Below are 22,927 nucleotides of genomic sequence, written 5' to 3' on the forward strand. Positions count from 1 at the left end.
TTGGTTCAAGTTTGGTAAGCAAAGTTGGCTTGGTTCCATTCAAAAGTGTAATGAAGAAAGAGAGTGGTGACTTTTTTCAATAAAATAAGGCACCATAGTGGGAATAAAAAACTATACTTAAGAGACATTGTTTTGAATTAAAAAACACCCCACATGTCAGTTTTATGGAATAAAGAACTAAAAAATGACGCACCTACCCTTGAATATTATATGTGGATTTATTGGCTTGCTGTGTCCACATCACCATCTCTCTCTTCGCAAGCAGGTTTTGTTTACAAGATTAGGATACAGAGGATCAGGCTATATATGCACAGGAAGATGTTCTTGGAAGAGATGTGTGTTGCTCTTCGTCTTGGACCTATGTGTGTTCAAAGATGGCTTGACACGTTCTCTATCTTTCTCTCTCTAGGTTTTTGGCATCGTGATTGGATGGTGCATATGTGGATTTATCTGTTATGGAAACAGGACATTGGTCTTTCGTGAAGAAACAAGACTTTGGTATCGAGGATACAGGCCTATAGTTTATGGATACAAGTCTAAGGTTTATCCTTCAATATTATATGTGGATTTATTGGCTTGCTGTGTCCACATCACCATCTCTCTCTTCGCAAGCAGGTTTTGTTTACAAGATTAGGATACAGAGGATCAGGCTATATATGCACAGGAAGATGTTCTTGGAAGAGATGTGTGTTGCTCTTCGTCTTGGACCTATGTGTATTCAAGGATGGCTTGACACGTCCTCTATCTTTCTCTCTCTAGGTTTTTGGAATCGTGATTGGATGGTGCATATGTGGATTTATCTGTTATGCAAACAGGACATTGGTCTTTCGTGAAGAAACAAGACTTTGGTATCGAGGATACAGGCCTATAGTTTATGGATACAAGTCTAAGGTTTATCAGATACAGGTCTTTGGTTTCTTGTGGAAAGCATGTCTTTGAATTCATGTGAACATGCTCTAGTTTTCTCGAGGTTACATGCAAGCTGTGACTATGGGAAGGACATGTTTTTTAGTTCAACGCTAATGCCCTTTGGAAAAGGGTTGTGGGATCCATGGTTGAGATGGAGAAGACCTTTTCAAGCAGGGAGGTGTTGTACTGGTGTGCCTTCTCTATGGAATGCTTTGCTGTAATAGCGAGAGTTCTAATTTGGAAAAGTCCTGGGTGAAAGCTAAAAGGAATCCTATTGGATTCAACAAGTTGTACTTTGTACTCATATTTGATCAAGTAAAGAAATATTGCAAGGGGTGCCACTGCGTTTTGGGGCCAATGGGTGTCCTTGTCATAGTTACCACGGAACGGAAACGTTCCGGGAATGTCGGATGCTGGAACAGGAGCGGGAACGGGAACGGGAGCGGATCGGGAACGTCGCGGAACGCCACGTCATATGACATGTCAGCATATGACATAAAATGACAAAACATTTAAAATATCCAAGATTAAACTTAAAGTCTTAAACATTAAAAATTTGAAGAGTCCAGACTCCAAATAGAAACTGAAAAGAAAGTACATCGCATGTGGATATATAGAAACTGAAAAAGAAAGTACATCGCATGACAAGTACAAAACTAGCCTCAAGGGCCAAGGTAACTGGTGAGTCAAAGACTAGTCATTAGCAAGTGGGATCTCATCCTCCTGTCCAGGCTGTCCCTCAATCTGCTCATCCTCATGCTGCTCCACATCATCCTCTCCCTCTGGCTGATCCTCACCATCATTGTCATCAAGATCAAGGCAAAATCCAATAAATGGCTCTGGAGTACACTCAGCCCTGAACTTGTTAAGCAAACGCAAGTTTGCATTAATAAATACAAGGTCATTTGCCTTTTGGACACCAAGCCTGTTTCTCTTCTTGCTTGCAATGTTCCCAAAACTGCTCCATAAGCGCTCACATGGCGAGGAGCTAGCACCCTGGCTAAGCACTCGAATGGCCAATCTTTGCAGCAATGGTGTATCTGCCCCATAATCCTCCCACCACCGTGCACTGGATATCTTGAACCTATCATTTTGTGCATCCTGCAAAGCGAAGAGGCCTCTCTTTTGTCGATAGAAGGAAAGGTCTTCACGAACCCTCCTCCTATCGTCTGCACTGGATACAAGCTTCCTCAAGGTATCCTCCCAACCCTGCACAACCTCTGCATCTGTCTCTTGTCCTTTGCCTTGAAATTCTGGATCCACCACAAAGGCAGCAGCCTCTAATGCAGAGTGATACTCTGTCCACCTGCCTGTCGCAAGACGAGATAGCTCCTGTCTCCTACCCCCATCCAAAGTCTGTAGAGATAGGATTCTCTCAATCATCCTGTCCATCCCCTCATACACCTTGCCAATGCAAGGCTCATCTCCATCAAGAAGCCTCAACATAAGAATGATTGGCCGCACAACCTGTAACAATACCTCAACAGTGTCCCAAAAAGTGTCATCAAGAACTATGGACCTGCATTGAATACCTGCCCACTGAGGTACGCTCTCGCTATGCATCCCACTCCTCACAAACTACAAGCTGCCTCAAATGATTCTTCACTTCAAAAAGACGCTTTAGCATAAGGAAATTATATGCAAAGCGTGTATCTGAATACTTTAAGAGATCCTTTGGGGATCTCTGTCGAAATAAAGCCAAAATGTAGTGGTGGCGAGTGATAAATGAAACAATGTGATTGCCCATTTCAATAGAAGGTTCCACCCACTGCTTCTTACCAATATCTTTGAGGAGATTGTTGAGCCCATGCGACATGCAAGGAGTGAAGCAAATATGTGGGTACCTATCCTCAATGATCCTCCCTGCTGCCCTGTTTGAGTTCTCTCCATCAGAAACAAACTGGATGACATTATTGGGACCCATGTAATCAATGGCTTCACTCCAAATATTTGCCAATCTCTTTGCAGTTTTGTCCGCCTCTGAATTGTCAATAGCTTTAATAAAAAAGCTACATCCTCTGGAGTACGCAAGGATACCCTGAATGGAGCGGCTTCTAGTGTCACTCCAACCATCACCCATGATAGTGACGCCACATCTACGCCATACATCCTGAATGGGTCCCAAGGCATCCTCTATGGCCGTCCCCTCTGTGGCTAGAAGTGTAGTGCGCAATGCCTCGGATGAGGGTGGAGCATAGCTAGGTCCGAAAGAAGCAATCTCCTTCACCATATCTGCAAAGTATGGGTTGCGGGCCTTTACCAAAGGAACATCTGCAGCATAAAAAAACCGTGCCACTGATGCATCTACTTGTGCCCTCCTCCCAGGGTGCCATGATGCCACAAGACTAGCCTGCACTGGACCTCGTGAAGCCTGGGTCTGGGAAGCATTTGTTGCATGTGCGGATGGCTGTGGAGCATTCCCAAATAATGGGGTAGATGCACTCGTTGAAGATGCCACGCCTGCAGGTGTAGCTGATGATGATATACCTCGAGGATCAAAAGAACAGAGGGCCGTCTCCCTGCTGCATCAAGTCTATCTGCAAGTGCCTGCAATCGTATGATATCTGCCCCTGACACTGTAGGGCAAACAGAAATGCCTTTGCCTCTAACCCCCAACAAATGGGCTCGCACACGATCCGTGCCTCCAGTCTTAATGGATCCACAAAAGTGGCACTTTCACTTGCGTGAGCCTCCTCCTCTTGCACTATCATATCTGGACACAAGATGCACCTCATTCCACCAAGGGAATGTGTTTTTTGCATCTATGCCACGAGGAGGTGCCATTGAAATTGATAAATGGCTGAAAATTAAAAAAACATGTAAAATGCCCTTGCATGAGACATAAGTAAAGTGTCCACAAAGTGGAAAAAAACGCAGCAAACTAGAATCTCCAAAATCCAATGTTCATTGCGTCAAATTTTAAATCTTACCTGCTCAAGACTCGAGTGCCACCCGAGCAAAAGAAGGGGCCAAGAGGAGGTAGGGAGAGTGTGGGGCAGCCAAGAGGAAGGGTGGGGTAGTAGGTGGAATGGAGAGTGTGGGGCAGCCAAGAGGAAGGCTGGAGCGGTAGGGAGAGCACTCAAGCAGCAGGCTCAACCAACAAAACAGGCGCAGCAGCGAATAGAAGCCGTACGCTGGATAAAAACTACCGCTGGCGACTTAGCGAAAATGCGCTTTTTTCGGAACGCCCGGAACGTGCGTTCCACCCTAGCGTTCCGGCGTTCCGACAGACGTTCCGCCACGTTCCCCGGCTACTGCGCCGTTCCGGCTCCCGTTTCCGCGTTCTGGGCACGCCTTGCGCTTCGGAGCGGCGTTCCGGCGTTCCGGCGTTCCAGCGTTCCAAAAAGGCGGAACGCCGTTCCGCGGTAACTATGGTCCTTGTACTAGTTGCAGGAGCACTCTAGCTCCCCCTATTTGTTTTCCTTTTCCAGGTTCTCATGGGTGATGAAGTGTTTTGTGTGCGAGTGTTTGTTCCACGCCCGTCAGATTTCTGAAGGCCGGTTTCAGATGAGGCGAAGTCATGAGCAGCACCAGCAGTAAAAAGGATTAAATAATATTATTTGTCCGCAAGGGACTGGCCGACAAGGCTTCAATGAACCGACTAGTAGCTTTTGTACATATAAAAGCATGTGCATCCCTCTCATTCCATTCATTCAGGTATTCAACAAATTTAGCAAAAGTTAGGATCAATTCCAATCATTCCTAGGTCTCCATGAAGGGCATCTTTAGCATTGAGCCAGCATATGTGCATCCCTCAGTTTTGGGGATGGATAGTGGTCATTGAAGAGCCATTCAAAGGAGCTTGGATAGGATCTGGATCAATCCGCGTTGGGTCTACATCGTCCTTGCATCTGGCAATCCTGAGTCATCCTTCATACTCATTGGAAGTTCTCCAAAGATTAATATAAGCAAATACTCCTGCTTGCAGGGGGGCCCTTCACTGGGTAAATTGGGACCCAATACTGTGTCGACTCTTAGCATGCTAGATAGCGACTGCATAGTGAGCTGCATATGACTAGGATTAGCTTCATTTCAGTTTTTCTTTCCATGATACTTAGGACATGGACTTGTTGTATACAGATTTGTCTCATAGGCCAATTTGGCCTTCCGTAGATGTTAATATATCTTTTCTTTCTTTCTTTCTCTTCTACTCTCTCTCTCTAAGTGAAATTGCACAGACTCATGGGTATAAAGAAGGCTTTGTTGTGTGTTACGACGATCAACCTCTTGCATGCTACAAACAAGGTTAGTGGGAACAATTTTTACCTTTGGTTCAAGCTGTGTTGGATGGCTCTTTTTCTTCATCTATTGGCATAACTACATATGAGACAGCATTGGAAGGCCGTTACAGTCTTTATTGACCAAGACATCGTGCCCAATGCTAATCGCGTGACGGAGACTTACCAAGAGATCAACCTCTCTTGCATGCTACAAACAAGGTTAGTGGGAACAAATTTTGCCTTTGGTTCAAGCTGTGTTGGATGGCTCTTTTTCTTCATCTATTTACATAACTCCATATGAGACAGCATTGGAAGACGATCAACCTCTTGCATGCTACAAATAAGGTTAGTGGGAACAATTTTTGCCTTGGGTTCAAGCTGTGTTGGATGGCTCTTTTTCTTCATCTATTGGCTTAACTACATATGAGACAGCATTGGAAGGCCGTTACAGTCTTTATTGACCAAGACATCGTGCCCAACGCTAATCGCGTGACGGAGACTCTTGGCCCAACGCTAATCGCGTGACGGAGACTTACCAAGAGATCAACCTCTTGCATGCTACAAACAAGGTTAGTGGGAACAATTTTTGCCTTTGGTTCAAGCTGTGTTGGATGGCTCTTTTTCTTCATCTATTTGCATAACTCCATATGAGACAGCATTGGAAGATGATCAACCTCTTGCATGCTACAAATAGGTTAGTGGGAACAATTTTTGCCTTGGGTTCAAGCTGTGTTGGATGGCTCTTTTTCTTCATCTATTGGCATAACTCCATATGAGACAGCATTGGAAGGCCGTTACAGTCTTTATTGACCAAGACATCGTGCCCAACGCTATCGCGTGATTAGACTTACCAAGAGATTTTGTAGTCTGTGAAAAACAAGTTGGCCAAAGCGTAGGAGGCCTATTCTTGGCAAGCCAACAATCACATAAGGGATGTGAAATTGGGGTTTATCTCAAGATTATGAAACAAAGATTGAACAAGTTGGGCAGGCAATGCCCAAAGTTATTGAACAAAGATTGAACGAGTCAGCCAAGGTTCCACGCTATGCGTCCAAGGTCAGGTGTGCATTGTCTTGCACATGAAGCAGTGCGAGTCCGTAATGTGAGTCTCCTCTAGAATGATGTCAGATGATCTGAGTGTTGGGTTTGCAACTGGACACCGGGCGTCTGGAGAAGCATGTAGGATTGCATGTAGATGGGGTCCATCCCATAGGGCTATCCTAGAAGAGAGTATTATACTCTTGACGTGGGCATTGGGTAGGCCGTAGGCTACCTAAGAAGGGCCAGGAAGGCCTTAGGCCTTGCCCACCAGCCTATGGAGGGGTTGTAGAAAGAATGATAATGACAAAGTGAAGTTGGCTAATTGGTATTTGGAAGGTGAGGCCATTCCTTGGTGAACCCAGCAAATTAGGTATGGTGGCTTATGTCTGGGACAAGCTTTTCCTCGATCTTAAGCGGCGGTTTCTACCGCCCCATTACCGTGAGAGACTCTTTTATGGCCTTGATACGCAATCCAGTGGGAAGTTCGTATGTTTAGGCCAGCCACCTTCAAGGATGCACTCTTGCTTGCGCAGAGTACTAAAATGAAGTACAATGGTGGAAAGCCCAAGACTTCCCAGCCTTCCACTCCCAAGGCACCTGCCTCGGGGAGAAAAGGCCAGAACCACACGGGGTCTTCCCCAAGATAGAGCACGGGAGTGTCTGGCTCCAAGTTGGCTTCATGTTTGGTGTCCTATTTTAGCCTCTAGGGTTGACCATGTTAGCTATAGGGGCTGGTCACCCCTCACATATGTTTTTCCATATTATTTTCCATTTTATGGAGTCTTGGGCTTTTTTCCCTAGTCGTGGAGGACCTTTTTCCCTAATTGGCTACCTTCATATGGGCATATATATAGCTGGCTTGCCTCCCTCATTCTTCGCTGCTTGCTTAGCATTGTTTGCTGCAGTCCCTCACATACGAGGTTTTCTCCCCTCTTGCTCGGGACATGTATTCCGTTGGATGATGATATTGAGAGCAAGTTCGTCTCCATCTCTCTCTCACTCTCTCTCCTGTGTTTCCACTTTTCCTTCTTCCGTTGCACATTCTATCATGGTATCAGAGCGCTGGTGATCTATAGTGTTGGATGCTCCCTTCTCTCCCTCCTGGCTGCATTTTCTGCAGATGGACAGATCTGCGTTTTTTTCTCTCGGGTTGCTGCTGGTCTGTTGGCTTCTTCCAAGCATTTTTTCTTTGCAGCCTGTGGTCATCCATATCAGGTTTTGACCTTCTGAGAACCCCCTTCACCTGTTGGTTGCACTGTTTTCAGGGCAACACCACCTAGAGTGTTGCATTTTTCTACAGGTGGTTTCTACAAGCAGTTTTTCAGCGTTTTCTTTAGCATGTACCCCTCTTGTGCTGGCTGCCTATTCTGTGCAGGACAGCAGCATCCTACATGCTGCGTTTTTTCTCCTATAGGTTTTCTGATGCCGATTTGCTGATCTAAGGCTTGGGTGTACCTATTTCTTCTGCGTTTCCAGAGTTTGCCCTTTCTACCGCCCCTTTTACCTCTGCGTTTTCAGATTTGCAGCCATGGTTGCTGCGTTTTTGTGGATTGATTTTTGCTGGTAGCTCTACCTTCACTTGGGCTTCATCCGTTGGACCCAAAGGTACCTTCTCTTCAACATTTTTCCTCATAGGAGGTGTGGACACTGGTTGGCCTGAATTTTCAGGTTTGTAGCCCTTGTTTGGCTGCGTTTTCTTCTCGAGTGGACTCAGATTAGTTGAGGATTAGTTGCGGGAGCTGCTTTGTTTCTGTGGAGACTTTCTTCTATAAGGACTTTACAGATTTTGGAGGAGAGCAGTGATCTTTTCAAAGATCTTGAGCAGAGTTTATTTTGTCCAAGCCTGTGTTCTTTGCAGTGTTTGCAGAGAAAGGAGGGTGTTTTGCCTATGAGGTGTGATCCTTTCACATGGATCACTTGCTTGTTGCTGATTCTTGGGATCTTGTTACCATTGTAGTTTATATTCCTGCTTCCCTTCCTCATTGTGAGGAGTCTACCTCTGCCTCTCTTTGTGATACTTTTGAGGATGCCCCTCCCCCTGCTAGTTCTGCAGGTTTGTTGTTTTGGAGGATGGACTTTTGGACCCAGTGGGATGTTTTGGATTTGTGGTTGCTAACTGTGCCTAGGGCATAGTGGTACTTCCAAAGTTCTTTGGATTTGGATCAGAATCAGGTTGGGCTTGTACGAGTCTGACAACATTTTTTTTAGAGTGGGACGTGGAGCCTTTTCGTCTAGCGATGCCTACCTCAGTGGAGTGTGCTTATGTACAACATTGGGAAACTCATGGTACAGAGTTTGAGCAGATGGATCCCATCTTTTCTACAGAGTCTTTACATCTTGCGATGCCGATCTTTTCAGAGGATGCTTTTGTACAGCATTTGGCTACTCTTGGTAGGATGGCATCTCTGGCTTCTTGGAGTTCACTCAGCATCCGGAGGTGAGAGGGGGTATTAGACATCATCTCCTTGTTGCTGGCTTCATGTTTGGTGTCCTATTTTAGTCTCTAGGGTTGACCATGTTAGCTATAGGGATTGGTCACCCCTCACATATGTTTTCCCATATTATTCCCATTTTATGGAGTCTTTGGCTTTTTTCCCTAGTCGTGGAGGACCTTTTTTCCTAGTCGGCTACCTTCATATGGGCATATATATAGCTTGCTTGCCTCCCTCATTCTTCACTGCTTACTTAGCATTGTTTATTGCAGTCCCACATACGAGGTTTTCTCCCCTCTTGCTCGGGACATGTATTCCTTTGGATGATGATATCTTCTTCCGCTACACATTCTATCAATTTCATGGTTGTCCCTCTTGTAGACGCATACATAATTATGGGAGTTCAATGGTTTCACAAGTTCCAACCAGATATTGATTGGGACATGAACACTTTTCGGGTTATTCGGAATGTGTCCAAAGTCCTAGCCAGGAATCCTAAACTTTGCTCTAATAAGCCACTTGGAGGCTAAACAAGAACTCGTGAAAGGCGCACAATGTGCGATGATTTATATCTAGACTGACCAGACGGTGGCCAATGCTTGTGAGAAGTACAAGGCTCTCCATGAAAAGTTCCAGAAGATTTTTCTTCGAGACAATCTCCCTCCCTAGCTCACCTCGTCTAGACAGGAGGACCAGATGCTATTGACAGGATGCAGACTGGGAGAGCACAGGATCAAGATGGACTCCTCGCCCAGCATTTCTCCGATGCTAGGGACACGCTAGCCCCTTTACTGGTTCACATGTTTAACAGGGCAATATGTGAGGGCTTCCCCGTTAGTTGGTCATTAAATACTATTGTACCTATCTTGAAAGCAGGTGACCCCATGGACCCCAACAACTACAGGACTATCATGATTGGTCACACCTTGGCCAAGATTTATGGTTCGATTTTGGAGCATGAGCTTAGCAGATGGTCCGAGGAGCAAAGACTCAGAGCACCGGGGTAGGCAGGCTTCAGGAGAGGGCACTCCACACTAGATCATATCTTTACACTACGGGGGATCATTGAGGAGGGGAGAGCTCACGGGCATCGGATATACTACTGCTGCTTTGTGGATTTCTGCAAAGCTTTTGATACCATCCCACGGGCCAGACTGATGAGGAGACTGCAGGATATGGGAGTGCCAGCAGAGATGCCTTGAGGAATCATTACACTCTATGAGTTAGTCACAGGCAAAGTACGGGCTCCAGGAGGTGACTTAGAGATCATACACGACACTATCGGGGTGAAGCAGGGCTGCCCCTTGTCTCCTACTCTATTTGGTCTATATATTGACGAGATCTCGGATTCCATAGACAGACAGGGAAGACTGGGAGCACATTTGGCAGGAGCCCTGATACCGATCCTCTTGTATGGAGATGATATTGTTCTTATTTCTGATTCACCAAAAGGGCTGCAGAGGCATTTGGATGCATTGCGGGCCTTTTTTGAGGAATGGGACCTCATTGTGAACTGTGGAAAGAGCAAGGTCATGATCTTTAACACCTCCTCACAGTGGATAAGTAGATCTGCAGTTACATATAGTGGAGAGCCTGTGGAGTGAGTATGTTACCTCATATGTATACCTTGGGATCACTTTTGCTAGACCTCAGTTCTCGATGCGGAAGGCGGCCGAAGGTAGTTTGATGAGGAGATATGCAGCGCTTGGCTCACTAGAGAGGCAATGCTCACAGATATAGTTTTAGGAGCCGAGGACGAAGCTTTGGCTATTTGATACTCTAGTTACACCTCACTACTGTATGGTGCCCCCATCTGGGGTCCTAGCTTATACCACAGGAGAAGACAGAGGAGAGAGCCGGCTGAGACAGATACAGAGGAGGTATATGATGGGTGGAACTCGATGGAGAGGCCCCTAGTGGCGATGATCTCACACATGATTTGGAGTAAGCCATCAGTGCTACATGAGATTGTGCGGGCAGAGATGGGGGTTGCACCAATAGTGACAGAGGCTCTATTCCACAGAGTGACATACTGGCACAGGCTATGGGAGCTTTTACTTGATAGATACCCCGGCTAGCCCCGAGTCCTCGAGACAGCTGACACTTGAGGGAGATATAGAGTGCTGGTATGCATAGGTAAGCGCTTGTTTTGGCATGCACGGTATGCAGATGGAGGCACTCCTCCCATTCCAGTACAGCATAGAGGCCCCATCATTTGCTCTCAGCTGCACAGAGCGGAATAGGGTTATCAGGAAGGACATTGTTAGACTAGATACTCAGAGGACATGGAGTTCACCTAGTCGTCCACTGGGGACGAAGATGGCCTTCTATAGAGATCACCTCCTATGCCTGACAGAGGATGGCTTCATCATTCGCCCACACTACATGGACACACACCTATCCTTTGGGGTGAGATGTGCGATTGGCCAGATCCGCACCTCGTCCCACCAGCTGAGAGTGGAGAGGGCCCAGGGTGGCTGCACCAGAGGACATGATATGCGAGCTCTGTCACACAGAGCCCGAGACAGCACCTCGTCCCACCAGCTGAGAGTGGAGACTGCCAGATATGGGCCCAGGGTGGCTGCACCAGAGGACAGGATATGCCAGCTCTGTCACACAGAGCCCAAGACAGAGGATCATTACATATGCCGATGCCCTGTATACTATGAGATTCAGGGGAGGTTCCACTGCCTCTTCCGAGCTGGGTTCGGACCACTTTTTAGGATCATGGACTTCCTGGATCAGAGATGCCTGGGACTTTTTCTTCTAGAGCTCCATAGACATAGGGAGTCCTTAGTGAGATCCAGATTAGCTGTACTTGCTCAAGGACCTACACAGAGAGCTCTCACTGACTTCTTCCATACCAGCACTCAGAGGGCCGATCCACCCATCATACCTGGACCACAGGCTAGTGCAGGAGCTCGGCCGAGAGGTGTGACACTCGACAGAGCCAGAGTTATGCAGAGCTCGACGCCCCATGGCCCTTGCCCACGGCCACGCCACCACAGGAGGATCCAGACCATCATCTCCCATCATTGCAGGACCTTGTCGCTTTAGCTCAGTTTTTCCACCTTTTGCACCATGTCACAGCGGCCCATGAGGGATATGTATAAGGGTGATATGAGAGCTCTCTGCTCATGTACCTAGATTAGATTTTATAGTTCTAGATTTTTGTTATCTTTCTTTATTACTATTTTGTACCCAGGATGATGTACCTCATGGATATGATGTAACCTTTTGGTCTCATAGGTCATTTTGGCCTTTTGAAGACGTTAATACAACTTTCTTTCTTTTCTTTTCTTCTCTCTCTCTCAGCAGTGGGCTGATCGGTTGCCTGATTTCACCTATGGTGGGGAGACACTATAGAGAGTCAGGAGATATGTCTACCTGGGGGTCACTTTTGTTGGACCACGCTTTACCATGAGGAGGGCGGTGGAGAACAGATTGACTAGAGGATATGCTACACTCGGAGCCTTGGAGAGCCAGTGTGCACACATCCAATTTCATGAGCCTTGGACGAAGCTCTGGTTATTTGACACGTTGGTTACACCAGCGCTTTTGTACGGCGCTCCCATCTGGGGGCCGAGTCTCTATCACAGCTAGAGGAATGGATCTATAGCAGAGCAGACAGCCTCGAGTGGAGGGGAGTTTTATGATGGGTGGGAGCAGATGGAGAGAACACTAGTGATGATCTTCTGCAGGATCAGGAGTAAATCATCAGTACCACATGAGATAGTTTGGGCAGAGATGGGAGCCCCATTGATTGTAGCCGAGGCCCTTTTTCGGACGGTCACTTTCATACATAGGCTATGGAGCCTCTCTAGGCACAGATACTCTAGACTTGCACTAGAGTGAGATACTCTAGACTTGCACTAGGGTCGTCCAGACAGCTCGCATCACAGGGCGACACAGAGTGCTGGTATGCCGAGACTAGCACATGGTTAAAGCTAGATGGTATGCATATGGACCGCCTTCCACCTTTACAGTACAGCCTGGACTCCCCCTTCTTGGAGTTGAGCCGGAGTGAGCTCAACAAGATCATCAGGATAGATATCAATCAGCTACACATAGCACGCACATGGATCACACTGGCCAAGCCACTAGGGACGAAGATGGATCTTCTCCACTTAACCCCTGATGGTTTTGTTGTCCGCTCGAGGTACATGGACAGTCACTCTCTCATGGAGTTAGATGTGCTATTGGCCAAATCCGCACGTCTTCACATCAGTTGAAGATAGAGACCGGTTGATATAGAGCCGTCTCCCTTACCCTTGAGGATCGGATTTGCCAGCTTTGTCAGCAGGAGCCAGAGATTGAGGAGCACTACATATGTCGGTGTGCCGAGTGTACTACGAGATCCGGGGGTGCTTTCATTGCCCTTCCGAGATGGATTTGGGCCATTGTCCAGAGTGATGGACTACTTAGACTAGTGTTGCCTTGGGCTTTTTCTCCTCGAGCTGCGCAGACACCGAGACCACATCATACGCTCCAGATAGGGGGGACGTATCTGAGACATAGGCCAGCGCACCCTTAACGACTTCTTCAGAAGAGTAGCCACCGCGCGCATTGTTGACCACAAGTCGATTGGGCCCACACAGCCATCTCGAGGAGTCACCCTGGACAGAGCTGGAGAGCTATGTAGAGCACGGCGTCCACGATCCGCTCGGCCGCGGCCCCAGCCGAGACATTATCAGAGGATACAGGCGTTATTGGCACGACCTCGGCGCGTCAGCCTGCCTATGCTGAATCGACCTATGCAAGACATTATGGGATGAGTCTATCTCAGCTGCTTCCCATAGCCTACCATTTTTCCAGTTCCACACGTTTATCAGATATGCCTTTTTCTGGGAGTTGTATCAGGCAACTAGTTCCTCTTTGGCCACATGTTTTAGGTAGTTATTTTTCAGTTTATACTTTTCATTTTCTACTCGGGACATTTAGTTTCCTTGAGTTGTGGATGTATTGGTACTTTTGTCTCATAGGCCACTTTGGCCTCTTGTAGACATTAATATATCTTTCTTTCTTTCTCTCTCTCTCTCTTTTTCTGCACATATCTCTCTATCTTGTATGTTATCTTTGTCACAAAAGAATTTTGTTCATTTAAGTATTGATCTTATTCATCAAGCTTCTGCATGTTACACGGGCTTTGCCTAGGACACCAGATCCTAGTAGGAGTCAGGACCCTAGTTGCATGCATGCGGGCATCTAGGCAAAGGGGCAGCCGCATGGCTCCATAAGGCATTAGGGGCCTTGCCTACAAGGTGGGTTATGCCCCCATACCGAAGCAACCAGCCCATAGGAGGGCTGGGCAGAAAGTCAGCAGGCCTAAGGGGCACATAACCCCAGCCGGCCTGCTTCAGGCCCAGTCATGGCCAGTGCTGATGAACACATGTGAAAAGGCGCCTGAATCATACTGGTTATTCAGGTTGTGGACTGCTGCCACTCCTACTGCAAACCGACCAGTTTGTTGGTGTACTATATAAGTATTCTTCTGCAAGTGCTAAAAGTCTCCAGTGCCAGGAAAGCCAAAGGATTGCTCTCTGCATGGTGGTTGAAGTAGGCCAAGGGCAGAGGTAACACTTAGCCAAGATATCTTAGTAGAATGTCACTTCAGTCCGGGTATTTCCAGCCCAAGTCTGTCCTTTTCTACACATTCAATAAAGCAAATACATCATATGTGGTGGGGGCCCTTTAGAGGGTATTTGAGACCCAATCTGTGTATTTGTCTTCTCTCTCTCTCTCTCTCTCTCTCTCGGTATTTGAGACCCAATCTGTGTATTTGTCTTCTCTCTCTCTCTCTCTCTCTCTTTGCACTAATTACATTGTGCTATCATCAAAAACCGAGGGCTGAAGGTATTTATCAAAGTATAATCCTCGTCTGTAAGAATCCACATGTTACACACACCCTAACTGGCCAAGTTATGGCCAGCTGTTTTTTAATTATTTCTGTCTATCCAAGGCGGTGCTATGGCCCAACCAGCTACTGTTTGTATTTGCTTTAGTGCTAGCCTTCATCATTGCTGAGGCTGCCTTTCACCTTCGGAAAAGTGATAGAAGCTTAGGTTTGATGGTTTATCACTGAAGATTTGTCTACTGAGGTGACATATCTTCATTCATGAACCTGCACCTACTCTTGGGCGTTCATGATGTGAGGGGGATGCCATAGTATGTAGTCCATGCTATGCATGATGGAGTTGATGATTTGAAGCTTTGTGCATAGACTCTCACAGAGTCAATCTTGCTCTTTAGTTTTTGTTAACTTGAACTTTCCATTGGTATACTAATTGCATTTACACATAGCTTCTTTTGTCCCTTTTTAGACAAGTGCTCACAATGAAAGTGCATGCAACATTTTTTTGTATGAAACAACATTTTTTTGTATGAAACACATTTTTAAAACCTTTTATTTCAAACTGTCATTATTTTTTTTGTAACTATCACAAAACTTTTACCAAACTTTTTGAAAGATATGAATTATTGGAAGATGTTTCATGTGAGTGCATACTTTAATCCTGATGCACATGGACATGACCTATAGCTGGAGCCTTCTAACGGCGGGCAGCTTAAGGGGCAGAATTGGAACAGTTTGGGGGAGATTCGACAGCCCAGTTGGCACCCAGAAGTGCCTTAGAGATGCACCAATGGATGGGACATATTGGGCACATTATGACCATGTTTAATTGTATTTTCGATATTTGGGTTTGAAAATGCTAGCTGACCAGCATATGATCAGCTCTCTATTGCCTATTTATAGGCAGATTCAGGGTCACTCATAAATGACCTTGCATATTCAGAGACGGGGTTTGCAGCCACTATTCCTTATGTAGCATAAACCTTTCTGGAGGGTACACTGTACTATGAAGCACATGGGCTTCTTACCCCTTTGGGAATCCCCTTGGATCAGAGGGTTGTGAGAGGCAAGTGTTTTGCCATTTCTTGGTTGGTACTCCAGGGCTGCCTTTTGGCAATGTACCTTGACCCTTGGCTACAGGGACATATTTCATGAGACCGACCTTCTCCATTGGCTATAGGGACATATTTCATGAGACCAACCTAGTATCAGATACATCACTTTGGATCACGATAGAGGGACTGCCTTTTGCAATGCACTTGGACCTTGGTTACAGGGACATATTTCATGAGTCCGACCTAGTATCAGATAACATCACTTTGGATCACGATAGGGTTACCACCACTTAGGCTCACCACATGTCATAGACCGTTAGGGATAGCCCCATGCTGAACTCTCTCATGGAGATGATTAGAACCATGGGCAAATGTGTAATAGATGCTCCCTACAAGAACACACACTTGCATCTATTTATCTTACTATCTACCATATATTGCTCCATTTTGAGAGGCATTACACTCTCGCCTTTTATACAGATTTACCAGGATTCTTGTATTAGGGCATGGTTTATGGGAAGCTTGTGATTCCGTGCACCTTGTCACACATTCTTTTATGTAAAATTATCCTATGGGCTATTCACGTCTAGCAAATGCAAATTTTTTGTTGAGAAACATCATGCAAGACAAACCCCTTGCACTTGTTTTTGGCCTGTTTGATGGGTCATTGTTCATGTACACTTATTTGTTTGTCTTTTTTTTTTTTTTTTTGTATGGTCAGATTGGCCAAGGAACATACAGTAATGTCTACAAAGCCCGTGATTTGGAGACAGGGAAGATTGTTGCTCTTAAAAAAGTGAGATTTGACAACTTGGAACCAGAAAGTGTACGCTTTATGGCTCGAGAGATTCAAGTGTTAAGGCGACTTGACCATCCAAATGTTGTTAAGCTAGAAGGATTAGTTACATCAAGGATGTCTTGCAGCCTTTATCTTGTTTTTGAGTACATGGAGCATGATCTTGCTGGGCTTGCAGCTTCCCCTGGTACAACGTTCACAGAACCACAGGTTAGTAGGTTGTGAAGTTGCTTGTGATGAAAGACTCCTTTTGCTTTGGTATTTATTAAGTGATTTAGTGTTGTGTCATCATTTTTTGCCCACCACCATCGGTAGGCCTTAGTGATACTTTTTGAAACAACCCGTATTAGCTTGGCCGCTAATATCTTAAAAAAAAACTGTTGAAACATTTTCGAGGAGTTTGATCCCTGGCACACCCCCTCAAGCCCATGTGCTTGTGTGCGCACGCTTGGGCACTTATCCAAAAAGATAATTTAAATTGTAACACACACACATGCATGCACACACACACACACACACACGCCCACACACCCAGACACACACACACACACACATTTTTTTTTAGTGAAAGCGTTGTCTCATTAGAAAAAACAATGTACAGTCATAGCTGTCCCAGAGTGGGGCAGCTACTACTTAGTTCTGAAACAGTGGGAAAACACTTCGAGTTGCTGGAAGAAAAGCCCTCCGATTTCATGAGAATCTTGGAGGGATTATAAAAGGGCTCTCCAGAAGTAAGCAAAGAACTGAACAGAATCATGAGAGAAGAGTAATTGATTCTGAGCATGGTAGATGATCCACAATGCCCAGAATTTAGTCCAATCAAGGAAGTCTGTAAAATTTGATAGTGGAGGAGAAAGGAAACCAAAAAGCCAAAACATTCACCCAAAATGCCTCCCAGGAAAACAAGCATGGAGATGTCCAGCCGGATCATCAAGAAAACCTTTAGGGTGAAAGCAATACTAAAGAAGGTGAGGCATTGTCTCTCTAGGATGGGAGCACCACCTACAAGATGTAGTGGCAATATGCCTTCCTGCCAAAAGAGTTCCCATCGAGAGTACACCAACCAGACATCTCCATAGAAATAGTCGTTCCTCAAGGGGAAATCCACTCTCCCAAATTCTTTTCAATGCAACTTTCCAGCAAGCAAGAGATTTCGACATATGCCAGAGGCGAGTTGCATGATCCTCGATCCATGGAGGTGGTAAGAGCAACCTGTAAGACTTAGAGTCGTAGACAGTTGGTAAAAAGGGGCGGAAGTATATCTTGGAAGTTGCCTAACAAAACGCCAATCTTGAAGTCTCTTTGTCTCCTTAAGCATTGGGACTGGTTGAAATGGTTGCATCATTTCCGTAATGATTCTCCGGATTGGTTTGTGATGCATCCCCAAGTTACATTACTTGACTGCCTGTGGAAAGGTGAAAACATAACCATTTTCATCCACGATGTCATGTATGTGACGAATCCCCAATGTAGACAGATTGTAGGCCTTTCTTGGATGGGACAAAGCAAATGGCCGATCAAATGCCCTGTTCCAATGAATACTCTATAGTAACAATGAGTTACCCCGATTTGGAGGCCTACTGGCCCATTGTAGATAACATAGTATAGCTTGCCAATCTCGAATAAGAGCAGTCGAATATGAAGAGCTTGGAATACGACTAGAGAAATGCCCAAAGACTATCTCATCATAATTGATAAGCTCCCAACATGCGTGCCCATGGCTTGACTTGCTCTATGAAATGAGGTAGAAGAGTGGCCTTCCTTGCCAGTAAATGATAATGAATATTAAGGACATTGAGCCCACAATGCATTTTGGGTGAACATATGAGCTCTTGCCTTAACAAACATAGCCCTTTTCTATTGGCTTTGGTTTTCCATAGTCATTCCATTGCTTTAGACATGAAATTATCAATTTGTTTGTGCCACAAAGGTAGTAGCGGAAGATAAAACTGCACATAGGCTATTATTATGGATTGCACTATTCGCAAACGCACATGTAGAGGCCACGTAGTTAGTTTTCTATATTCAATTTTATAGTGCAATTTGGCCATCACCCATTGAGTCTCATTCTTCAAAGACAACTGGTAACCCAGATGCCTGCCTAACTCATTAGGTGGCAGAATCTGAACCCCGGCCACAATATCTAATGCCAATCATAATTTTTCAAAGGAAGCAACTTGGATTTTTCAAAATTCACATGAAATAAGTGCTTTCATGAGAGTCTTACATTAGCCTCTGTATTCCTGGGAAAAAAGAAAGAGTCATCAGCATATGCTTGCGCCACAAATTGTGTACCATCTACCATGGAAAGACCATGTAGTTGCCCATCTTGTGTTAGTTTGTCCATGTAAAGAAGCATTGGGTGAGTCGCGATGGCATACAGTAGTGCACTAAGCGGAGAACGGAGAACCTTGCTCAACAGATTTCCCAAGACGCCAAGAGGCTGTAAGTTCACCACTCAAAATGCATTTAGTTGTTTCCTCTTGGTAAAGCCATAAAATGACATTTTTCATTCTTGGCCCAATGCCCATTCTAAGCTATAAAGCTCCAATGCAGTTTGTGTCAAAGGCCTTGGCTACATCAAAACTTAACTTGCATGATGAGAACTGTCACCAATTGGCCGACCATTTGGTCCATCTCCAGTTTTGTGTCTCGTTCACTTGAGGCCAGGCCGGTGTCTCAAGTGAAGAGGCCAGTATTTTGCTAACATGGACGGGAGCCAGAGTGGTGTGTGTTAGCAGGAAGGTGTCGTATGGACGGAAGCCAGACTGGTGCCACCCGTGTATGACCTAGACTGTGTTCTATCCATGGGATTGTCACGCCACGGAAGAGCCAGTATTTGTGCCGTGTCTTGCCTATGGGACTGTCACTCCATAGGGAGGCTCGTGCCTGGAACTGTGTCTTACCTATGGGACTGTCACTCCATAGGAAGACCAGGATTTATGTTTTACGTCATGCCATTTTTGTGCCGACAGATATTTTGTACTTGTTCCATGAACGGGAGATATGTCCATGATACTGTTTGCACATGCACTCATGTTTTGCATGTTTGAAACTGTTTTCGCATGACTTGTATTTTTGTGTTTGCCTGTTTGACGTGTTACTTACTGAGCGGGGACGCCTGCCAGTGAGTTGTGAAGTTTGCTCTGTCTTCTGATGAGTTTTGGTGCAATAGGTGGTAAGTGTATTGCACATGTTGGTTTAATAGTTTATTCTTTAACCTTTCATTTTTATAAGGTTATATGTTCACATACACTTAAAAGTGGGCACCCACTTTGGGCACCCACTTAGGGGCCAAGGTGGGGAGCCACACTTGACTTGTGTGTGTGTGTGGGGGTGGGTGCATGGTTACCTATCCACACCACCATGGAACTGGCCACCCACATGCAAACGTGGGGAGCCAGCCAACACTATGGTTTTACTCCACTCTAATTTTTATAAAAAGAAGCCACCACCTCTATCATGGGCACGCTGGCGATCATCTCCTGGGTTTTTCTAACGGCGCCATCTTCACCAGCTCTGCAGGCGATTGTACGGGCTCAAGGCTGCTGCATTAGTTCTCTCTCAGGCGGCTGTTTTCCCTGTGCTACAGGTGGTATAGGCTGTAGCCAGATGCCTCTTGTCCATACAGGTTGCGCTGCAGTCGGCGACTCTTCCCTGACTAGCAGGATTTGTTGACTCTCTAGCAGACTACTCCTCTTCGCCAGGCGACCTCGCTAGTGGCTGTGTGTTCCATCTACAGCATACAGTTGCGCCTACTCCACATCCTCTCCTTTCAACAGCCAGGCGACTGTGGCTGTGCGCCTTCAGACAGGTAGCCAAACTCGCTGTGCTACCCACCATAGCAGGCGGCTGTGTGTGTGTGCACCTCCAGACGGGCAGCCAAATAGGCTGCGTTGCCCACCACAGCAGGCGGCTGTGTGCTCATCTTCAACATCGGTGCTCCTACAGCTAGGCGACCGGCGGCTGTACTCTGTAAACAAGCGGCCACATCTCCATCTTCTGCCGGTTGCTCATCCTCTCCTCAGGCGGCTATACTTTCCATGCGTAGCTGCTGTTCCTCCTGTTGGTAGTTGTACTCCTGCAGCTAGCAGGCTATACCTTTCTCCAGGCAGCTACTCCTCTCGACATGCTGCTGCATCTTGGTGTCTCTCTCAAATAACTGCGTACAAACACCATGGGTATTGGTCTTCCATCTGCCATCCCCAAGTAAGTAAATTTTCAGATTTAAGTAAAGTATTTTGTGATAAATCTGATAAGGGATTCTCTCCACGGCAACACCCGTTCGGTGCCGGGTAGTCCAAGCTCTTGGAGAACCACGGTCCAAAGGTGCTGAGATCGGGAGAGCCAGGCGTTAGTACGAGAGCGCCTGTTTGTGCGTGGTCTTGGAACACCAGTGGGGCGCTCTCCGCGGAGTCCAGTGAAAGCACAGGACCGTAGAGACTGGACCATGCTAGTGGTCGTTCTACTCCGAACATCTACTTCGAGCCTTTTGTTTGGTACTGTATTCATTTGTACATGGACATCATCTGGTTCTTGGAACCCATGGAGCATTGTATTTGTTAAATACTTCCAATAAATATATCATATATTGAGGGGGAGGGTCGGCCCGTTCCGGCCCCAGTGCTGGTGTCCATCTATCTCATTTCATTTCATTTCAATTTCAAGTTGTTATTAAGTTGTCCATTTCAAATTGTGGTATTAAGTTGTGCTATTACGCGTGTGGGTGTCCAACAGAGTCTATTCCCACTTGACGGGATCGGTTTCATTGGTATCAGAGCACGGTAGTTTCCCTCTTCTTAGTGGGGAAACGAACCTGTGTATTGGACATCCCGCTTCTAGCACAGTTAACACAATGGACAGCCAAGGCAACTCTTTGGAAGTGCCTAATTCGAGGGGTCCATCTTGTGCCTCTCGTGGTTCTGATGCTCTGCGAGGAAGGCACAAGCCCCTTGAAAGGGTAAATGATAGTGAATCAAAGGGTTAATTGTCTCGAGGAAAGACCGTCATACTTGAACAAAAGCCCGATGCAATGAGGGTTGAATTGGAACATATGAGAAAACTTTTGTAGGCACAAGAGCAAGAGTTAAAATTTTTGCATGAAGATCCCCTTGTACAAAGTGCCATTGAAGCAAGCAAAGCTGATGCAATGGTAGATGTAACTTTTGAGTCCATGGCACGGGAAGTGGGCAAGAAGCCAAGGGAGAAATTCAGAAATCCACCCCGCTTGAAGCATAGGAGATCCGGCATCTCAAAGGTTAAGGTCTTTTATGTAAAAGGAAGAGGTGACAGTCACCTCTCGTCATGCATCTTCTCCACAAGGCACAAAGCCTGACAGGTATATGTATGCTAGTGCTCATGGAGGGCATGAAAGTCACATGCATTCAAGACATGTATCTCATGGTAAGGGCGACAGGTCTCCCACGAGAAGAATTTTGTCTTCTGAGTTGTCTCATGGAGAGACAATGCCTTATGCAAGAAAGTCACATGCATCTGAGTTTCAAGTTCGTGGAGCACATGCCACCGTGCCTCATGAAACTTCTATGACCGCCCATGGAGCCCATGCAGATAGGGTTGCCCCGTTGCATAAGGGGAAAAGAAAAAGAGAAGACCATGAGCCTCATGCCAGAAAGCTCAAGGAATTTAAAGCAGGTGACAAATCTGTTAAGTTTGATGTTTTTCATGGAGAGCGTGATGCTTCTAAAGTGTTAGCATTTGTGGCACAGTTTGACATTGCCTTTAGCGATGAGGACTTCACTGAGAAGTCAAAAGTACACCATGCTAGCATGTTTTCGAAAGGGACTGCTACTCATTGGTGGATCACTGAAAAGATCACCAAGGATCCCATTTGCACCTGGAAGGAATTTAAGGATAGATTCTATGCTCAGTTTAACCACCAAATGCGGAGCAAACTCTCACCCAAAAGTGGGACAGGCTTGAGCAAAGAGATAATGAAAGCGTGCAACAGTATGTTAACAAGTTGTGGAAAGTGTTGCTGGAAGTAACTCCCTTTATGCAAATTACTGAGGATGAAAGAAAGAGGAAGTTTCGCTCTGGACTACAACCAGCATATCGTTCGGGCATTGAATTGCACCCGAAACATACTTTGCAACAGCTCACAGCTTCTGCTCTTGCTACGGAGCAATTGGTGCTCAAAATTAAGCAGGATCAAGACGGTTCAAAGGGGAAAGACAAGGCTGTCCCAAATCTGCAAAAAGGTGGACAACCACCTAAAAAGAACTTCTGGGAGACCCACAAGGGTGGTAAAGCTGAAAATACCACATCTAAAGATCAGGGCCCAAAGAAGAACAAATTCGGCTTGATCTCGGAGCAAAGAGAGCAATATGCCAAGGAGGGAAAATGTTTTTCTTGTGGTAGCAAAGAGCACATGTTTAGACAGTGCCCTGACTGCAAACCAAAGCACGAGGACAAGCAGACCAAGGCTAATGTACATGCAGTTCCTGATGTGCAAGGAAATACAAGTCATGATGCAAAAGAGCGAATGGTATGCAAGGCTTGGGGACAAATCAAGGATCAGCCCGCCCTATTCATGTTTGATGATTGTGCAACCGATAACTTCATCTCTATGCAAACATCAGCTGCATTGGGTATTGAGGTTGAGA

General features: G+C 46.0%; 1 protein-coding gene across 2 annotated transcripts in view; it reads left to right on the plus strand.

Moving 5' to 3' along the window:
- Positions 1 to 22,927, plus strand: part of LOC147633075 (putative serine/threonine-protein kinase At1g54610) — a 76,814-nt gene that overhangs the window by 20,041 nt on the left and 33,846 nt on the right. For both annotated transcript variants that reach the window (XM_086806085.1, XM_086806087.1), the window contains exon 2: positions 16,230 to 16,514. In XM_086806085.1, coding sequence (XP_086662211.1) covers positions 16,230 to 16,514 — 285 coding nt within the window. The remainder of the gene's footprint in view (positions 1 to 16,229; positions 16,515 to 22,927) is intronic.

This window comes from Cibotium barometz, chromosome 12, assembly GCF_041138505.1.
Source record: "Cibotium barometz isolate CiBa-2024 chromosome 12, ASM4113850v1, whole genome shotgun sequence".
In the NCBI taxonomy this organism is placed as follows: domain Eukaryota; kingdom Viridiplantae; phylum Streptophyta; class Polypodiopsida; order Cyatheales; family Cibotiaceae; genus Cibotium; species Cibotium barometz.